This window comes from Micropterus salmoides, unplaced genomic scaffold (assembly GCF_014851395.1).
Source record: "Micropterus salmoides isolate LMB-PRFRI ecotype aquatic unplaced genomic scaffold, ASM1485139v1 Ms_hic_scaffold_14, whole genome shotgun sequence".
Taxonomy (NCBI): Eukaryota; Metazoa; Chordata; class Actinopteri; order Centrarchiformes; family Centrarchidae; genus Micropterus; species Micropterus salmoides.
Window position 1 is genome coordinate 21,957,844 of NW_024040485.1, and position 15,872 is coordinate 21,973,715.

Consider the following 15,872-nt stretch of genomic DNA (forward strand, 5'->3'; position numbering starts at 1 on the left):
AAGGCTGTGCAATTAATCCTACCTTTGTGCAGGTCGAAACGTTTAGCTGATGTTATTAATTATTTCTATCAAATTTCTGTTCATGAGACAACATACTTTTTCTAAGACTTTCTATAGTTTTTCTATATTTTATTTTATTTTATATAAAGAGTGCTGGCTAGGTAATTTGAAAATGTTAAAATTCACTGTGTTATTTCAAATGTATGAGTACTGCTTTACTAGATGATCATTTACAGTCAACATGAGCTGGAGGAAAGGAGATGCTAAAAGAGAGTAAATTATCAGCATCTACAGACTACATACAGGCATTAAACAAGCAAGGAAAAAATATGTATTGGATCAAGTGAATAAGGTGTATAACCTGTAGTAAGCACTGTACCAGTGGATATCGGGAGCGAAAAGTATATATTGATGTCAATACTGACATCAATCTGAGGCAAATTGATTGATTTGAGGTACGTTGTATTTGATTTTTGCAGTATGAAACTTTATGCATGCGAGTTGCAAACTCACAAGCTAGTCAACCTTGTCCTGTTGGCCGTTGTGTAACATAGTTTTGTTTTTATACTTTTTATTTGGTTAAAATTAACTTTCCTTGTAGGAGAAAGCCTTGTTGCCGTGACAACGCAGACACTTCGTCATGGCGTCCCTGTTAACAGATCCGCTGTTTGAAATCTCTGGACTGGGCCCTCCGCCCAACAAGAACTTTTATCATTTTGCCGTCACCAAGTCAGATGTAAGTATTTATAATAAGAACTGTCAGAACTCTAGGGGAAAACTACAAGTTTGCTGCCCGTTAACGTCTCTCAGAGTTGCTAGCTTAACGTTAACTATCTACGTTAACTAATGTTACCTTAACTAATAACGGTTCCTTTAACGGTAGCTAGCAAACAATTCAGTGTTATATACAGGTACTGGTCATATAATTAGAATATCATCAAAAAGTTGATTTATTTCAGTAATTCCATTCAAAAAGTGAAACTTGTATAATGTATACATTCATTCCACACAGACTGATATATTTCAAGTGTTCATTCCTTTTAATTTTGATGATTATAACTGACAACTAATGAAAACCCCCAAATCAGTATCTCAGAAAATTAGAATATTGTGAAAAGGTTCAATATTGAAGACACCTGGTGCCACACTCTAATCAGCTAATTAACTCAAAACACCTGCAAAGGCCTTTAAATGGTCTCTCAGTCTAGTTCTGTAGGCTACACAATCATGGGGAAGACTGCTGACTTGACAGCTGTCTTAAAGACAACCATTGACACCTTGCACAAGGAGGGCAAGACACAGAAGGTCATTGCTGAAGAGGCTGGCTGTTCACAGAGCTCTGTGTCCAAGCACATTAATAGAGGGACGAAGGGAAGGAAAATATGTGGTAGAAAAAAGTGTACAAGCAATAGGGATAACTGCACCCTGGAGAGGATTGTGAAACAAACCCCATTCAAAAATGTGGGGGAGATTCACAAAGAGTGGACTGCAGCTGGAGTCAGTGCTTCAAGAACCACCACGCACAGACGTATGCAGGACATGGGTTTCAGCTGTCGCATTCCTTGTGTCAAGCCCATCTTGAACAAGACACAGCGTCAGAAGCGTCTCGCCTGGGCTAAAGAATAAAATGACTGGACTGCTGTTGAGTGGTCCAAAGTTATGTTCTCTGATGTTTGGAAATCAAGGTCCCAGAGTCTGGAGGAAGAGAGGAGAGGCACAGAATCCTCGTTGCTTGAAGTCCTGTGTAAAGTTTCCACAGTCAGCTATGGTTTGGGGTGCCATGTCATCTGCTGGTGTTGGTCCACTGGTCCAAGGTCCAAGGTCAACGCAGCCGTCTACCAGGAAGTTTTAGAGCACTTCATGCTTCCTACTGCTCACCAACGTTATGGAAATGCAGATTTCATTTTCCAACAGTACTTGGCACCTGCACACAGAGCCAAAGCTACCAGTACTTGGTTTAAGGACCCTGGTATCCCTGTTCTTAATTGGCCAGCAAACTTGACCTTAACCCTATAGAAAATCTATGGGGTATTGTGAAGAGGAAGATGCGATACGCCAGACCCAACAATGCGGAAGAGCTGAAGGCCACTATCAGAGCAACCTGGGCTCTCATAACACCTGAGCAGTGCCACAGACTGATCAACTCCATGCCACGCCGCATTGCTGCAGTAATTCAGGCAAAAGGAGCCCCAACTAAGTACTGAGTGCTGTACATGCTCATACTTTTCATGTTCATAGTTTTCAGATGGCCAACATTTCTAAAAATCCTTTTTTTTGTATTGGTCTCAAGTAATATTCAAATTTTCAGGGGATACTGATTTTCATTAGTTGTCAGTTTTAATCATCGCAATTAAATGAAATAAACATTTGAAATATCAGTCTGTGTGTAATGAATGAATATAATATCCAAGTTTAACTTTTTGAATGGAATTACTAAAATAAATCAACTTTTTGATGATATTCTGATTATATGACCAGCACCTGCTGCTAGTTAGGTAGTTAGAAATGGTTTTCTCCTGTTCTTGCTCTTGTACTTCCAATAATAGTTCAGCAGTGCTTTGAATGGAAAGACTGCAGAAACCTAAATTAAAGTCAAGTAAACAATGATAAGAGAAAAATCTACAGGAAAATACATTTAGACTGGCAGTAGGGGAGACCGGGAATGGTCTGTCTGTGTCTTGGAGCTTTGTAGTGGATGTGTTCAAAATATGATACAAACTAGTCACATACAGTAGTGACAAAAGTGAGTACACCCCTCATGTTTTTGTTAATATTTGATTATATCTTTTGAGACAACACTGAAGAAATGACACTTTGTTACAATGTAAAGTAGTGAGTGTATAACAGTGTAAATTTGCTGTCCCCTCAAAATAACACATCACTCAGCCATTAATGTCTAAACCACTGGCAACAAAAGTGAGTGCACCCCTATATGAAAATGTCCAAATTGGCCCCAAAGTGTCAATATTTTGTGTGGCCACTATTATTTTCCAGCACTGCCTTAACCCTCTTGGGCATGGAGTTCATCAGAGCTTCACAGGTTGGCATTACAGTCCTCTTCCATGACAACATCACAGAGCTGGTGGCTGTTATGCGCCATAGATACTCATTAGGGTTTAGGTCTGGAGACATGCATGGCCAGTCCATCACCTTTACCCTCAGCTTTTCTACCAAGGCAGTGGTTGTCTTGGAAGTGTATTTGGGGTCGTTATCATGTTGGAATACTGCCCTGCAGCCCAGTCTCCAAAGCGAGGGGATCATGCTCTGCTTCAGTATTCCACAGTACATGTTGGCATTCATGGTTCCTTCAATGGAGTGTAGCTTCCTAGTGCCGGCAGCATTCATGCATCCCCAGACCATGACACTCCCACCAGCATGCTTGACTGTAGGCAAGACACACTTGTCTTTGTACTCCTCACCTAGTTGCCGCCACACATGCTTGACACTATCTGAACCGAATAAGTTTATCTTGATCTCATCAGACTACAGGACATGGTTCCAGTTATCTATGTCCTTAGTCTGCTTGTCTTCAGCAAAGTGTTTGCGAGCTTTCTTGTGCATCCTGTTTAGAAGAGGCTTCCTTCTGGGACGACAGCCATGCAGACCAATTTGATGCAGTGTGCGGCGTATGGTCTGAGCACTGTCAGGCTGAACCACCACCTCTTCAACCTCTGCAGCAACGCTGGTAGCACTCATACGTCTGTTTCCCAAAGACAACTTCTGGATATGACGCTGAGCACGTGCACTCAACTTCTTTGGTCGACCATGGCGAGTCCTGTTCTGAGTGGAACCTGTCTTGTTGAACCGCTGTATGGTCTTTGCCATTCTGCTGCAGCTCTGTTTCAGGGTCTTAGCAATCTTCTATCCTAGGCCATCTTTATGTAGAGCAACAATTTGAGAGTTATTTGCCATGAGGTGCCTTGTTGAACTTCCAGTGACCAGTATGAGGGAGTGTGAGAGCGACAACACCAAATTTTTAACACACCTGCTCCAGTTGCCCTTGACTTTAACCTTCTTTGGATAACTGTGACCTGGATGACTGAGAATCTTCACACAGACTTATAAATAAAACTGAACACTTTCATTGTTGTTACAACTAACTTAAACTGTTGTAGCCATGAAATAGCTAGCTTAGTGATGTAAATGCTAGCTTAATGATGCTTAAATGTAAATGCCCTGTATTTGTATAGTGCCTTTCTAGTCACTGTTACCCAAGGACACTTCAACATGCAGCCTGGGAACACCGGGGATTGAACGACCGACCTTCCAGTTAGTGGATGACCACTCTAACGCTGATCCACAGCTGCCCCTCAGCCATATCTGCTTACAGCTAAAATCTTCCAACCACCTCCCCTACACAGCATTAACACTAAACGGAAATGTCTAAATCGGTGCTGATTTAGATTTACTAACTTAAGCGTTAGTGTCTTGCTGTTATTAATTAGGACTTGCTGTTAATTGGGACATTCAAGAAGAAAGCTGTGTGTTTTAAGAGCCTGCTAAATATTTAATTTGCAGGTGATATGGAGATGGTGGAAGATATCCCTGAGAACTGTAGACAGGGGCTCCAAGCCTGGGGAGCTGAGGGAGTCTCACCAGGACTTCTTGGATGACACTTGCTTGCATGGTAAGGACTTCATATTTAGGACTGTGTTTATAGCTGAAGTTTTAGATGGAACTTATAAGAGGTTAATAGGGTTTTTTATAGAGGACATTTTGACATTTCATAGCAGGAAAGCACTAGTTAAAATAATAAAATTAATGATGGCTGACTTCCAATTAGCTGCTGCAGTTTCAGGGTCCTGTTATTGTACATGCTGGCACAATGTCATGGCTTACTGGGACAATTCAATAGAAGAGATTGTTAAGGTTATCAAAAAGACCTGTGGTTTTTCTATGACAAGTCAAAATGGCTGCTGTGAAAAAGCCATATCAGTAAGTTCTTAAGAAACATCTGCTGCTCTCTCATCATAAGTGGTTCAACAAGGGTATTTTAACTTGTCATAGCAGGAAAAGTACAGCCAGTTTAAGTACTGGGCAGTTCACAGGTGTCTATTTTGCAAAGTGAAAAAAAGGGCATGTACCATTTAAATTTTGATTAAACACATTTAATGTTTTTAATACTTTCTGTTCAGCTCCTGTGGATAGGTACTTATCATTAAGGCTTTAATTACACTTGGTTTTGATAAGCCTGGAAGATTATATACTATATTGAATCATTTTTAGTATGTTCTATCTACAGTTACCAATGTGTGCTTTTTATTATACAATGCTTTAGGTGTTTTAACACTCTATTTTCAGAGTATCTCTTGTGAACATTGTAGGTGAGAACAAACTTAATTAATGTGGCTGAGAGCTAAAATAATTGCTTTCTTCACAGGAGATGTCACTATGGTTTTTGGTCATCAAATGTTGCAGTACGCCAAGGCTTTGTGCCAGGGCTATTATGATTATCTGGAGCGCCTGTCTGACGCCTTACTTCTGCGGATAATAAATTATCTAGAGCTAGAGGATGTGGGTCAGCTTGGACAAACGTCACACAGGTTCAGGCAGGTGAGTTCAAGAGAGAAGATGGAGGAGAGAGATGCTGCCGAAATGAATGTATTCTGAGATCAGAAACATCAGGTCTTTCATGTAAGGTTTTACCACAGCGCATTTTGTCTTCTGTTCGTCTATCATTTATTAGAACACGACCGAAATAGGACATTTAAGACTGATACTGATTTTGAAATTTGAGGATTTTAAATATCTGATATTCCGATATGTCGGCCTTTTCCCCCCTTCTTTTTAGAAACACATAACATAAACAAAACAACATTTGTTATGTGTAGTTATGAGATAGACCATGACATAATGCAGTTTACAAATAAAAACTTTTTTTGTTGTTAAAAATACTACTTTGATGATAATATCGGCACCGGCTCTAACCATTATAGATCATCAGTTATTAAATCTAAAGTAATATTCTATTCTCAGATTTTTTTATAAATTGGAATTTGCAACAAAATCAACTCTTATGTTTATTGTAGTTTTCACTTCTGCTCCTCAGCTATGTGGGTCAGAGAAGTTTTGGGAGCAGGCAGTGCGGCGGTGCTGCAACACAGTTTCGGCTGAGGTGGCATCTCTGGCGCTTGAGGTTGGCTGGCGCAGCATCTTCTTCACCAGCAAGCTACAGCTGCAGAAGTTGATCAGCCGCAGGAGGCTGAAGGTCGAAGTGCAACAGGAAAGACAGGTCTCTGACCCAGATACAAAGGCGGAGGAATCTCCTGATGAAAGCTCAGAGACAAACCGAACATCCACTTCTGATGAGGAATCTCACCCTGGCATTGTTCCCGATCCAAGCCTTGGCACTGATACCAGCTCCTGCTGTAACGTTGACTTTGACCCCGAACCAGAGGCTGACTCTGATTCCACAGTCCCAGAGCAGAACAGTGCACTGAGCGAATGGTAAAGGAGACTGCAGTGCAGAGCCTACTGTTGTATTGATATGCCATTTATACACATTCCTCATCCCAAAATGAGTTGTGTATCGGAAGAATATTATCTTTTATTTGTCAAATGTAAAATTATTTTTTTCATGTTTGTTTGATATGATTATTGAGTTGTCAATCCTCTGCAGGATATTTTGGGACATTTTTATTGGTTTGTCCATTGTGCCATGACTTTTGTGACTTAGTGAACATTAATAACACCAATAGAAAACTACAACAGGAAACTGTAGCATGTAATCATTGTTCCTTGTAATATGGAAGTTGTTATGTACAATATTTGCCACTTTAGGATGAGACTCAACTTTACCTGAGGGGACAAAAATAATGAAACACTTAACTTTAATTAGGTGGCTTCACGTAATTAATATGCATGTACTGTAATAAGGAAGTTATGATAAGTTGTTTTTGTGGCAGGTGAGTTAACCACCTCCCGCGACCCTGTACACAGGATAAGCAGTTGACGATGGATGGATGGAGTTAACCACCTGATATAAATAAAGATATTCTAGATCCAGAAGTTGTATGCACACTATAAATACTATAAATTATTGTAATATACATTATTCATTATCTGTCTATCTGTCTATCTGTCTGTCTGTCTGTCTGTCTGTACCACCCTACTGAATCTGCAGTTCCTGATGCCAGCCAGATGTGGACATCCTTATGAACTTGTGCAACTTTCTTCAGCAACTGCTTGGGTTGTATTTCTAATCACAGACTGTGCACAATTTAAGACCCCACCTGACTGATGATTTTTTGGGACATGATAGCTGAAATCATTATGGACCGAGCCCTCTAAATCAGGTATCCCTATCTGAACGTTTTGGTCCTCCTGCTCTGTGTGGAAGCCTTACCTGCTATCTGATCCAACTCACTGCCAGGTGGTAATCTGGTGGAGAGCTCATCTCCTCTCTTCAGAACATTTGATCTCAGATCTGATAAAACTGTATAGAGTTGGATAATTATTTTTTTTAACTTTTATTAATTAATTAATAGGATGTGGTTTTTGTTATACAACTAGAATAGTTATTCTTGACATAACACTTTTTAACCATCAGTATGACAGTAATCAGTATTATAATCAGTATTATATTTCAGTGTATTGCAGATGACGAATGTTGCATATTTCTCGCAACAAATAAGAAAACTTGAGCAGTGACCAACAGAAGTGGTCCTAAATGAAGAGCCGTTTGAGAGCCGAAAGAGCCGGCTCTCGGACAGGAATGGAGCCGTAAGATCCGGCTCCCTTCAAAGATCTGTAATTCACATCGCTAATCTACTGGGAATGCTTTTCGTCCACTGCCTCCTATTGTGGAAAGCTTGACAGAGGATATAAGAGGATGGAGCCAAGGCACATAAAGACCATGTAGCTGACCATGTGGGAGATCGAATAAGAATGCTTCACTCATCTTAACCTTTACTCCCTCTTCGGGACAGACTAATCCTCCCAAGGTTAAAAGAGCGGGCTGCTCAAAGATCAAACATCTAAAACCGAGTAGAGAAGAAGACAAATAGAAATTTCTCTTACACATGTACATCCGCTCAATTTATCATTAACTCTCTTAATTTCCCTTATCCCATATTTTGTGGCTTGTTCCATACACATTTTGTGAAAGCATACATTCATGTGTGATGGGCTGGTTACATAACTCAGCAGGGATCCTCTGTAGAGTGAATGGGAAACTCATAGAGGGACATGTGAGCTCTCAGATTACCTCTTGCTGCCTTCCCTGACCCCTTTAAAGATGAAACTTATGGCTTCATTTTATCCACTCAGGAGGCTTAAGTGCTTTACTGACACTATGATCCATTTACAACATGGTTGACATTTGATACATTAGATATTTACAGTTTAAACTGGCAAGAAGCCTCTATACGCAATTTTGAATTTGAAATAATAGTTTGGTGAAATATAATAAGGTGTAAGGTTCTGGGTCACTGCTTGTATTTCTATTCTTTCCTTTCTCTATGTAACCGGTCACTATTCTTTTTTTCTTTAAGGGACATATTCAACCAAAATCAACATTTCTCTGAGGAAATTGTGATCTAATTTTATTGATTGCTGTGATTTCTTTCCAAAAAAATTTCACCAACTTCCAACTGGAGTGCTCTGTCAGTGAGTCAAAAGGTCTGAGTCTGGAGTTCTCTGAAGGCAAGCACAAAGCCCTTGATCTTGTGCAGGTCACTGACAGCTTGAGACAATTTGAGAAAGGATTAGCCAATATTATCCAAGGTTTATCTTACTGAATTAGCCTACATCACCATAACTGGGTCACTGCCAAAAGCAACAAAGGAAGGAAAATGCCAATTAATCACATTGCTTGTGTAAAAATTAAGATCACTTGCCTGATTTGAGTAAAGCTGCAAAAGCAAATGGATATGTTGACTATGTAAGAATATAGGCTACAGTATATATTATTTAAGCAGTCTAATAGTAGATTTGCAATATGATGACACTACAAATTGATATAGAAAGCCAATGTATGTTTTAGTTAAACCTGAAAAATTGGCATGAAATCTTTTGGCTTTGCTTTTGTGTGTGGAGTATCACTGCGAGGTAACAGGTCCTCAGTTTAACCTCGGTTTTGTCACATGATTGAGGTCATGCTCCTCAAGCTTTTTATAATCCAACCAGTTGAGGAGCTCTTGTGCCACAATGATCTAAGCCTCTGAGCCTCTGTGTTGACTCTTGATTTCAACAACCAATTCCACATTGTTACCTGGTGTTTAAAAGATGTGTACTGTAGGAATACAACAAAAACAACGACTCAGTGATGTGTAAAATGGTATTTTGGAGTACGCTATTATAATGCCCTGACCAGTTCAAACATTTTGCAAATACCCAAAGTATTAGGTCAAATGTGCTCTTTCATTAAGCCAAATCTTAGGCATCAATATGCATCCAAATGTGTATTTACATAGTGAAGGTTATTATAGTGAAGGTATTTACACGTGACAAGGGGACAAGATTTAAAGAAAATAGTAAAGATGTTAGCTAGAATTTTTTTCAAAGTTGTTGTCATGTTAAGGTGGTAGTCATTGATGAATAAGGGTAAATTTAAAAAGAAGCAGACAGATTAGGTGTAAGCTCTCTGAAGTAATTGCTCTGTTGAGACTAGAAGGAAGGAACATATAGAAGATGAGAATTTTGCCATATCGCAGAGCCATAGCTTACTGTATTGATACCTCAATATGTTATCAGTATTCTGCTCAAGGCTCCAAATACAATCTTATTTTCTATCTTTATGCTGCAATATCATGTGTAAATACCCAACCAAACATTACGATGTTACTCCAGTTTCTAACAACATTCAAATTTTGAAGAACCCTCCATAACTGTGGCTATGTTTTTAAAGGTGTTTTGCCTTTTTGTGTCTTTTACTGTGTCTCATGTGTCATTAAATGCATAGTCAACAGAACCCATTGGACTACCGAGACTACTGTACACCATGAACAAATATAGAGGGCTACAAAGCCTCTTAGGATAGAGTCCGCTTATGATTCCCTTTCCGTGCACAGCATCCTTGAATAGGCCACACAAAGATCCTTAAGCCAAAATCCCTCCCTGGTATTTAATTCTTAATGAGTAATTACTGGGTGTGTCAGTGTGTCTTAGGTTTGCAGGTAGGCTGGGTGGTGAAGGAGCTCATTTGCACACTGGCTCTGGAGCACTCTCACACAGACACACATTCTGAAAGACGCAGCACTGGTTGTAAGAGGGTATCCCTGGGGAGCCACTGAAGAACCCAGTCACTTAGGGGGGAAAGACCACATACAACCGCCAAGATGTGTGACATGGGGACACTGGACAACCTGGTGGCCAACACGGCCTACCTAAAAGCCCAGGGCGGTGATGACAAGGAGATGAAAAAGCGCCGTCGCAGCTTGTCTCTCCCCAAGCCTGAGCAATGTGCTGCAATAAGAAGTTCTATTGACAAGGACTTTACATCGCTTTGTGAAAGGCAGCCTATTGGTAAAAGGTTTTTCCGTGAATTCCTGTCAAAGACCCCCGAATATAAGATTGCTGCTGATTTTCTGGATGAGATGTATGACTGGGATCTGGCTGAAGGTGCAACAAAAGACAAGGCACGCCAAAGCATCATGACCAAGTATTGCAAGGCTGATTCCAAGACCTTCCTCTCCTTTCTTACTGGGGAGCCTGCTGACAAATGCAAGGCTGTAACAGATGCCACTTTTGAGGACGTGATGAAAGGTAAAGTCCAGGAAGGTGTAAGAGATTTTCTACAAGGCAAACCCTTCACAGATTACCAGAGCAGCCCATTCTTTGATAAATTCCTCCAGTGGAAAGAGTATGAGAAACAGCCCATCAATGACAAATACTTCTATGAGTTCAGAACTCTGGGAAAAGGAGGCTTCGGAGAGGTAAGCAAGAGCATCCACATAAAATTTTACAAAAATCTGTGGAAATATGTGTTATGGCAAATAATTTATCTTTTAACACTGCTTTTAGTTGCATGATCCTCCCCAGGCTCCTGGGTATGATGGTGTAACAATGTATTACCATATTTTGTATAATGTTTGCAAAAATTACAAGAGAATATGCATTCAACATCATCTGGAATTGTAATTATGGTGCTTCAGTAGAGTATTGTGGTGCAGTGTTGATGCCTTTTCATTCTTAAAACCCTAAGCTACATAAATACATTTGCTTTAAAACATAAGAAAGGATATGCTAGGACAAGACCTTACATAATAATAATGATTTAATCACGAGGTGCCCATGAAGTCAATAGAAAATCCTGGCTTAGGTTTCATAAATTTAGTAATACAAAGCCAGATGCAGGAAGCAGTGATCTTCATTAGCAAAGTGCTATGATCATTCAAATACTGATTAACAGAAACTTTTTGAGATTTGGTGCTCTCTTTTTTAAAAGACAACTTGCTATGTGAACATAATGAATGATCTGTAATTGTGTAAATTAGTAGAAAAAAGTAGTAGTATGAGTTCTCTTGAATAAAATAAATTGTTGTGATAATTATTTGGATTTGAGAGTGCTTGTCCTGTATGCCAGATGCACATACAGAGGACCCATACTCGAACCCTGAGGAACCCCTTTTCTGAGTCAAGATCTTAGTAACAAGCTTGAGAATCCAACCGAAAATAAGGCAATTTATAAATACAATCATAGAAGTGTAGGAAGCTGTTTAGACATCTAAGAATTATTACAGTAATGTTAAAAGGGGTATGTTGTTTGAAAGGCTGCTACAATAACTAATCTTTTCAAAAAGTTGTCAGATTTCAGTCTTCTGATCAGTGTAGCACAATGGTTCCTGTGGCTCTCCAATGCTAGCGTTGGGTCAGCCTGGTACCAGCAAACCACGCTTTTTTTCAGTGGGAGATGGATTCTAATAAATCGAAAGATAACTGCATGGACATTGATTACAAAAAATTCTTCCTTTTTAACAAAATATTCTATCGTCCTTCAGGTATGTGCAGTTCAGGTGAAAAACACAGGTCAGATGTACGCCTGCAAGAAGTTGTGTAAAAAGCGACTGAAGAAGAAGAAGGGTGAGAAGATGGCCCTGTTGGAGAAGCAGATCTTGGAGAAGGTCAACAGCCTGTTTCTAGTCAACTTGGGCTACGCTTATGACACCAAGACCCACCTGTGCCTTGTCATGACCCTGATGAATGGAGGAGACCTCAAGTACCACATTTACAACATGGGCTATGATGGCAAGGGTGTAGACAAGGGCATTGAGATGAAGCGCATCATCCACTACACAGCGCAGATCACCACCGGCATTCTGCATCTGCATGCCATGGATATCGTATACCGTGACATGAAGCCAGAGAACGTGTTGCTGGATAGCCAAGGCCAGTGCCGACTTTCAGATTTGGGTCTTGCAATAGAGATTACTCCAGGAAAGACTGTCACCCAGATGGTGAGTAGAGGGACACACAACAGTGATATTCTAGTTGAAATGGCAAAGGCCGGCATCTTTACTCTTAAAACACAATAAAAAAGCGCACTAAGTTGCACTCATGGGACTCATAATAAGATTTTACACTGTGGTGAAAGATGTTTGACTTAAAGGGCCATTTCATCTATTATTCCAAGTCTTTGAAGTTGCACACAACAAAGGACAAGAAATGATCCTCCTCTGATTCTGTTATGTGCAACTGATCTCTAAATAATCATCAAGATTTTAGTCAAGTCATCATCTATCTGGTTGGACGGCACATACATCCGAAATCAAACATCACAGAAACAGACACCACTGCTTGTTGGGTGACACCTCATCTACATATCCACCCTATCTGTGTTCACTTAACTGAAGATGAGGTTGAAGCCAAAAACTGAACTGAACTCCTGAGGCTCTTGGACAGGCTGTCAATCTTGGAGGGGTTTTTACTCTAAATCCAGACAGGGATTACAGGATTGCTTAAAGATCTGTACGATGAGAATCTCTGAATCCATTATATAACTCATTCAATCCTTTAGCAGTGAGATTATATCCTGGCCATTTATAAACCACCATTTTGTGTAGGGGCTATTTCAGAGACCTTGGAGATCCAATGATTGTTGAAGTGGCAATCGATAAATCTAAGGATTCCCACAACACTTTACGAAGACTGTAGCCTGTAAAAAGATACCATGTCACCAAAGAGGTTAGCTTGATGTTACATTACATTGGCTGCACAGTGGGATTCTTGCATCTAATGTAGGATCCTTCAACAATACACAAAAGTAAAGGCTGTTGACACCATGACAGCCTTTTAGATCACTCACTGAGCTTTAAAGATGTTGTTCAGGTGTTGTCAAAAATGACCACAACCTTAAAAATACTGATAGAAGAGTCCAAGAATCACCCTGTGTACACAACATTATTTTCAAATATTCTGTCCTCTATTTTTAAATATTACACCTCACCTGCACTAAACCTTTCTTCTAGATTCACTTGCAGTAGCAAAGAGTAAGCTCTTGGCTCTATGAACCTTTAGTAAGCTCATTATCCAGTACTCTGATGCTCCTCAGCCAGCCAGAATGACTTGGCTAACCTCCTACAGGCTGGCTTTGGTCCCCTAATCCTCTTAGTGGGCATTACACAAGTCTGTCCCTGATTAGACTGACAGATTCAGGTAAAAACCTACGGTGAACATGTTTAGACACGTTAGTTTGCAAACAAGGTGACTTTAACTGGGCTGAAAAATGCCTGAACAACGATCAGATTAATTGCGGTGATCATTCTGTGACTTGTGTGATCACACACACAAAAAGAGGGGCTAAACGAGTGCTTTGCCCCTTTGATTGACCGGAGTGTGCAGGTTCTTTATTTATAAAGTTAAAGTGATCACCATCAGATACACCCATTTCAGAAGAATAGAACTTTGTTACAAAAAGCCACTGGGAGTAAATATTAAGACAAAAAGGTTTTACAAACTTGTTTGGTCAGTAGAGTTGTAGTATCATGTCTTCACTAATCAGTGAGAAGAGCTTATTCAGACAAATCTCTGGCCAAGTCTTGTCACACCTGTTAAAGTAAAGAACAGAGAAGTCTACATAATTTTTTTATGACTTTTGCAGAAGTAGTACGAGCCTGTTAAATGATGTGGTGTCATCAGGAGGAATTGTTTGAGGTCATGCTAGATTATACATGTCTTTAGGTGTTACCATATTGAAGTGGCGACAAAAGGACATCCTACAGTCCTCATAAAGCCTATATGACACTTCACTTGTGCTAACATATGGATCTAATAAAAAAGATGTTTGCAGGACTTACTTACAGTAGCAAAGAGCAGGCTCTTGGCTCTATGCCAATTTGCAGTGTGTGTGTGTGTGCCTGGCTACGTGTTGTCTGGGTATTACGTATTTCTGCTGGCTACAGCATCCAGAAATGGCCACCCTTTTTATCAGAAGCTGGACAACCCTGTCAGTGTGTAGACGCACACGACACTTGACAGGTAGTAGGCTTAGCATTAGGATTAAGCTCCTGGTCCGAGCCTGCGTGTGAGGTCACAGAGGGAGAGGAGAAGTGAGAGAGTAAGCAAGACAGCGAAAGGTGAAAGTTACACAAAGGGAGACAGAAAGAGAAGATGGCAAAGACTAGATTAAAGCTTTTAGTAACCCAGGCACCCAACCTGTGTGACTATCTTTCATTAGGGACGTATGAAGGTTATGTATCTCAGTTTTAAACGTGTTCTGTCCTTCCAGACCCTCTTTCTGTTGTATAAGTCTGTTCAGGAACAAAGTGCTCTTTGCATCTTTCATGTCACTGAACTGTCACATAAGTCTGTACATTCATTGCTTCCACCTACATAACACAACATGCTTTCTAACAAAGTAAAAGCAATAAAATAAAAGTATTTATAGATGTACTTCATATTCAATCTTCCCCTTCTACCATTCTCTCTCTCCTTTAGGCTGGTACTGGAGCCTACATGGCCCCTGAACTCCTGAACAAAACTCCATACAGGACATCAGTGGACTGGTGGGCCCTGGGCTGCAGTATCTATGAGATGGTGGCTGGCTACACACCTTTCAAAGGCCCTGACTCCAAGAAGGAGAAGGTGGAGAAGGAGGAGGTGCAGCGCCGCATTCTCAACGAGGAACCCAAGTGGGAGCACAAGTGCTTTGATGCAGCCACCAAGGACATCATCCAGCAGTTCCTCAAGAAGCCAATTGATGAGCGCCTTGGCATGAAGTAAGAGGTTCTTCTACTCTGTATAGTTATAAGCAAGCTCTGCCTGATATTTGCATACAGTGGCTTTGTCTGTGCATTCTGACTTTTAGCAGCATACTGTGTCTGTGTCCATTTTATTTCAATATTTTAAAAAATTTATCTATTAAATGTTATTAAATGTTTAGCGTTAGTCCCAGAGATCTTCATGGCACAATGGATGTTAGGCAGCTTAACCCTAACCCTGAGCTGAGGAAGCCTTCCCCTAACTCTAACCAAAATGTTGCACAAACCCATGAAGGCACTTCTGTCTAGCACTGTAGTTTTGAAACACTGATGAAGAAGTATAATGTTCTCATTAGGAACAACATGGAGGATCCTAGGAAGCACCAATGGTTCAAGACTATCAACTTCCCCCGTCTGGAGGCCGGGCTGGTGGATCCTCCTTGGACGCCCAAGCCCAACGTTGTCTATGCAAAGGATACCGGCGACATTGCCGAGTTCTCTGACGTCAAGGGCATCGAGTTAGATACCAATGATGAAAAGTTCTTCAAGGAGTTTAGCACAGGTGCCGTGCCCATTCAGTGGCAGCAGGAGATGATTGACACTGGACTATTTGATGAGCTCAATGATCCCAACAGGAAAGAGGGTGGAGGAGGTGGCGATGATGAAAAGAAGTCCGGCACGTGTATAGTGCTTTAAGAAACCGCATGTTTGATATTATATACCAGTGATAACACT

The 15,872-nt window shown here is 40.5% G+C and overlaps 2 protein-coding genes across 2 annotated transcripts; both read left to right on the forward strand.

Moving 5' to 3' along the window:
• Positions 1-148: 148 nt before the first annotated feature.
• Positions 149-6,993, forward strand: fbxo36b (F-box protein 36b). Its single transcript, XM_038718390.1, has 5 exons — positions 149-455; positions 602-736; positions 4,519-4,627; positions 5,381-5,553; positions 6,050-6,993. The coding sequence occupies exons 2-5, from the start codon at positions 641-643 to the stop codon at positions 6,449-6,451; spliced, it is 780 nt and encodes a 259-aa protein (XP_038574318.1). The 5' UTR covers positions 149-455; positions 602-640; the 3' UTR covers positions 6,452-6,993.
• Positions 6,994-10,277: 3,284 nt separating this feature from the next.
• On the forward strand, positions 10,278-15,833 carry grk7a (G protein-coupled receptor kinase 7a). Its single transcript, XM_038719413.1, has 4 exons — positions 10,278-10,874; positions 11,940-12,395; positions 14,875-15,155; positions 15,494-15,833. Exons 1-4 carry the CDS (start codon positions 10,278-10,280, stop codon positions 15,831-15,833), a joined length of 1,674 nt encoding a protein of 557 aa, XP_038575341.1.
• The last annotated feature ends 39 nt before the right edge of the window (positions 15,834-15,872 follow it).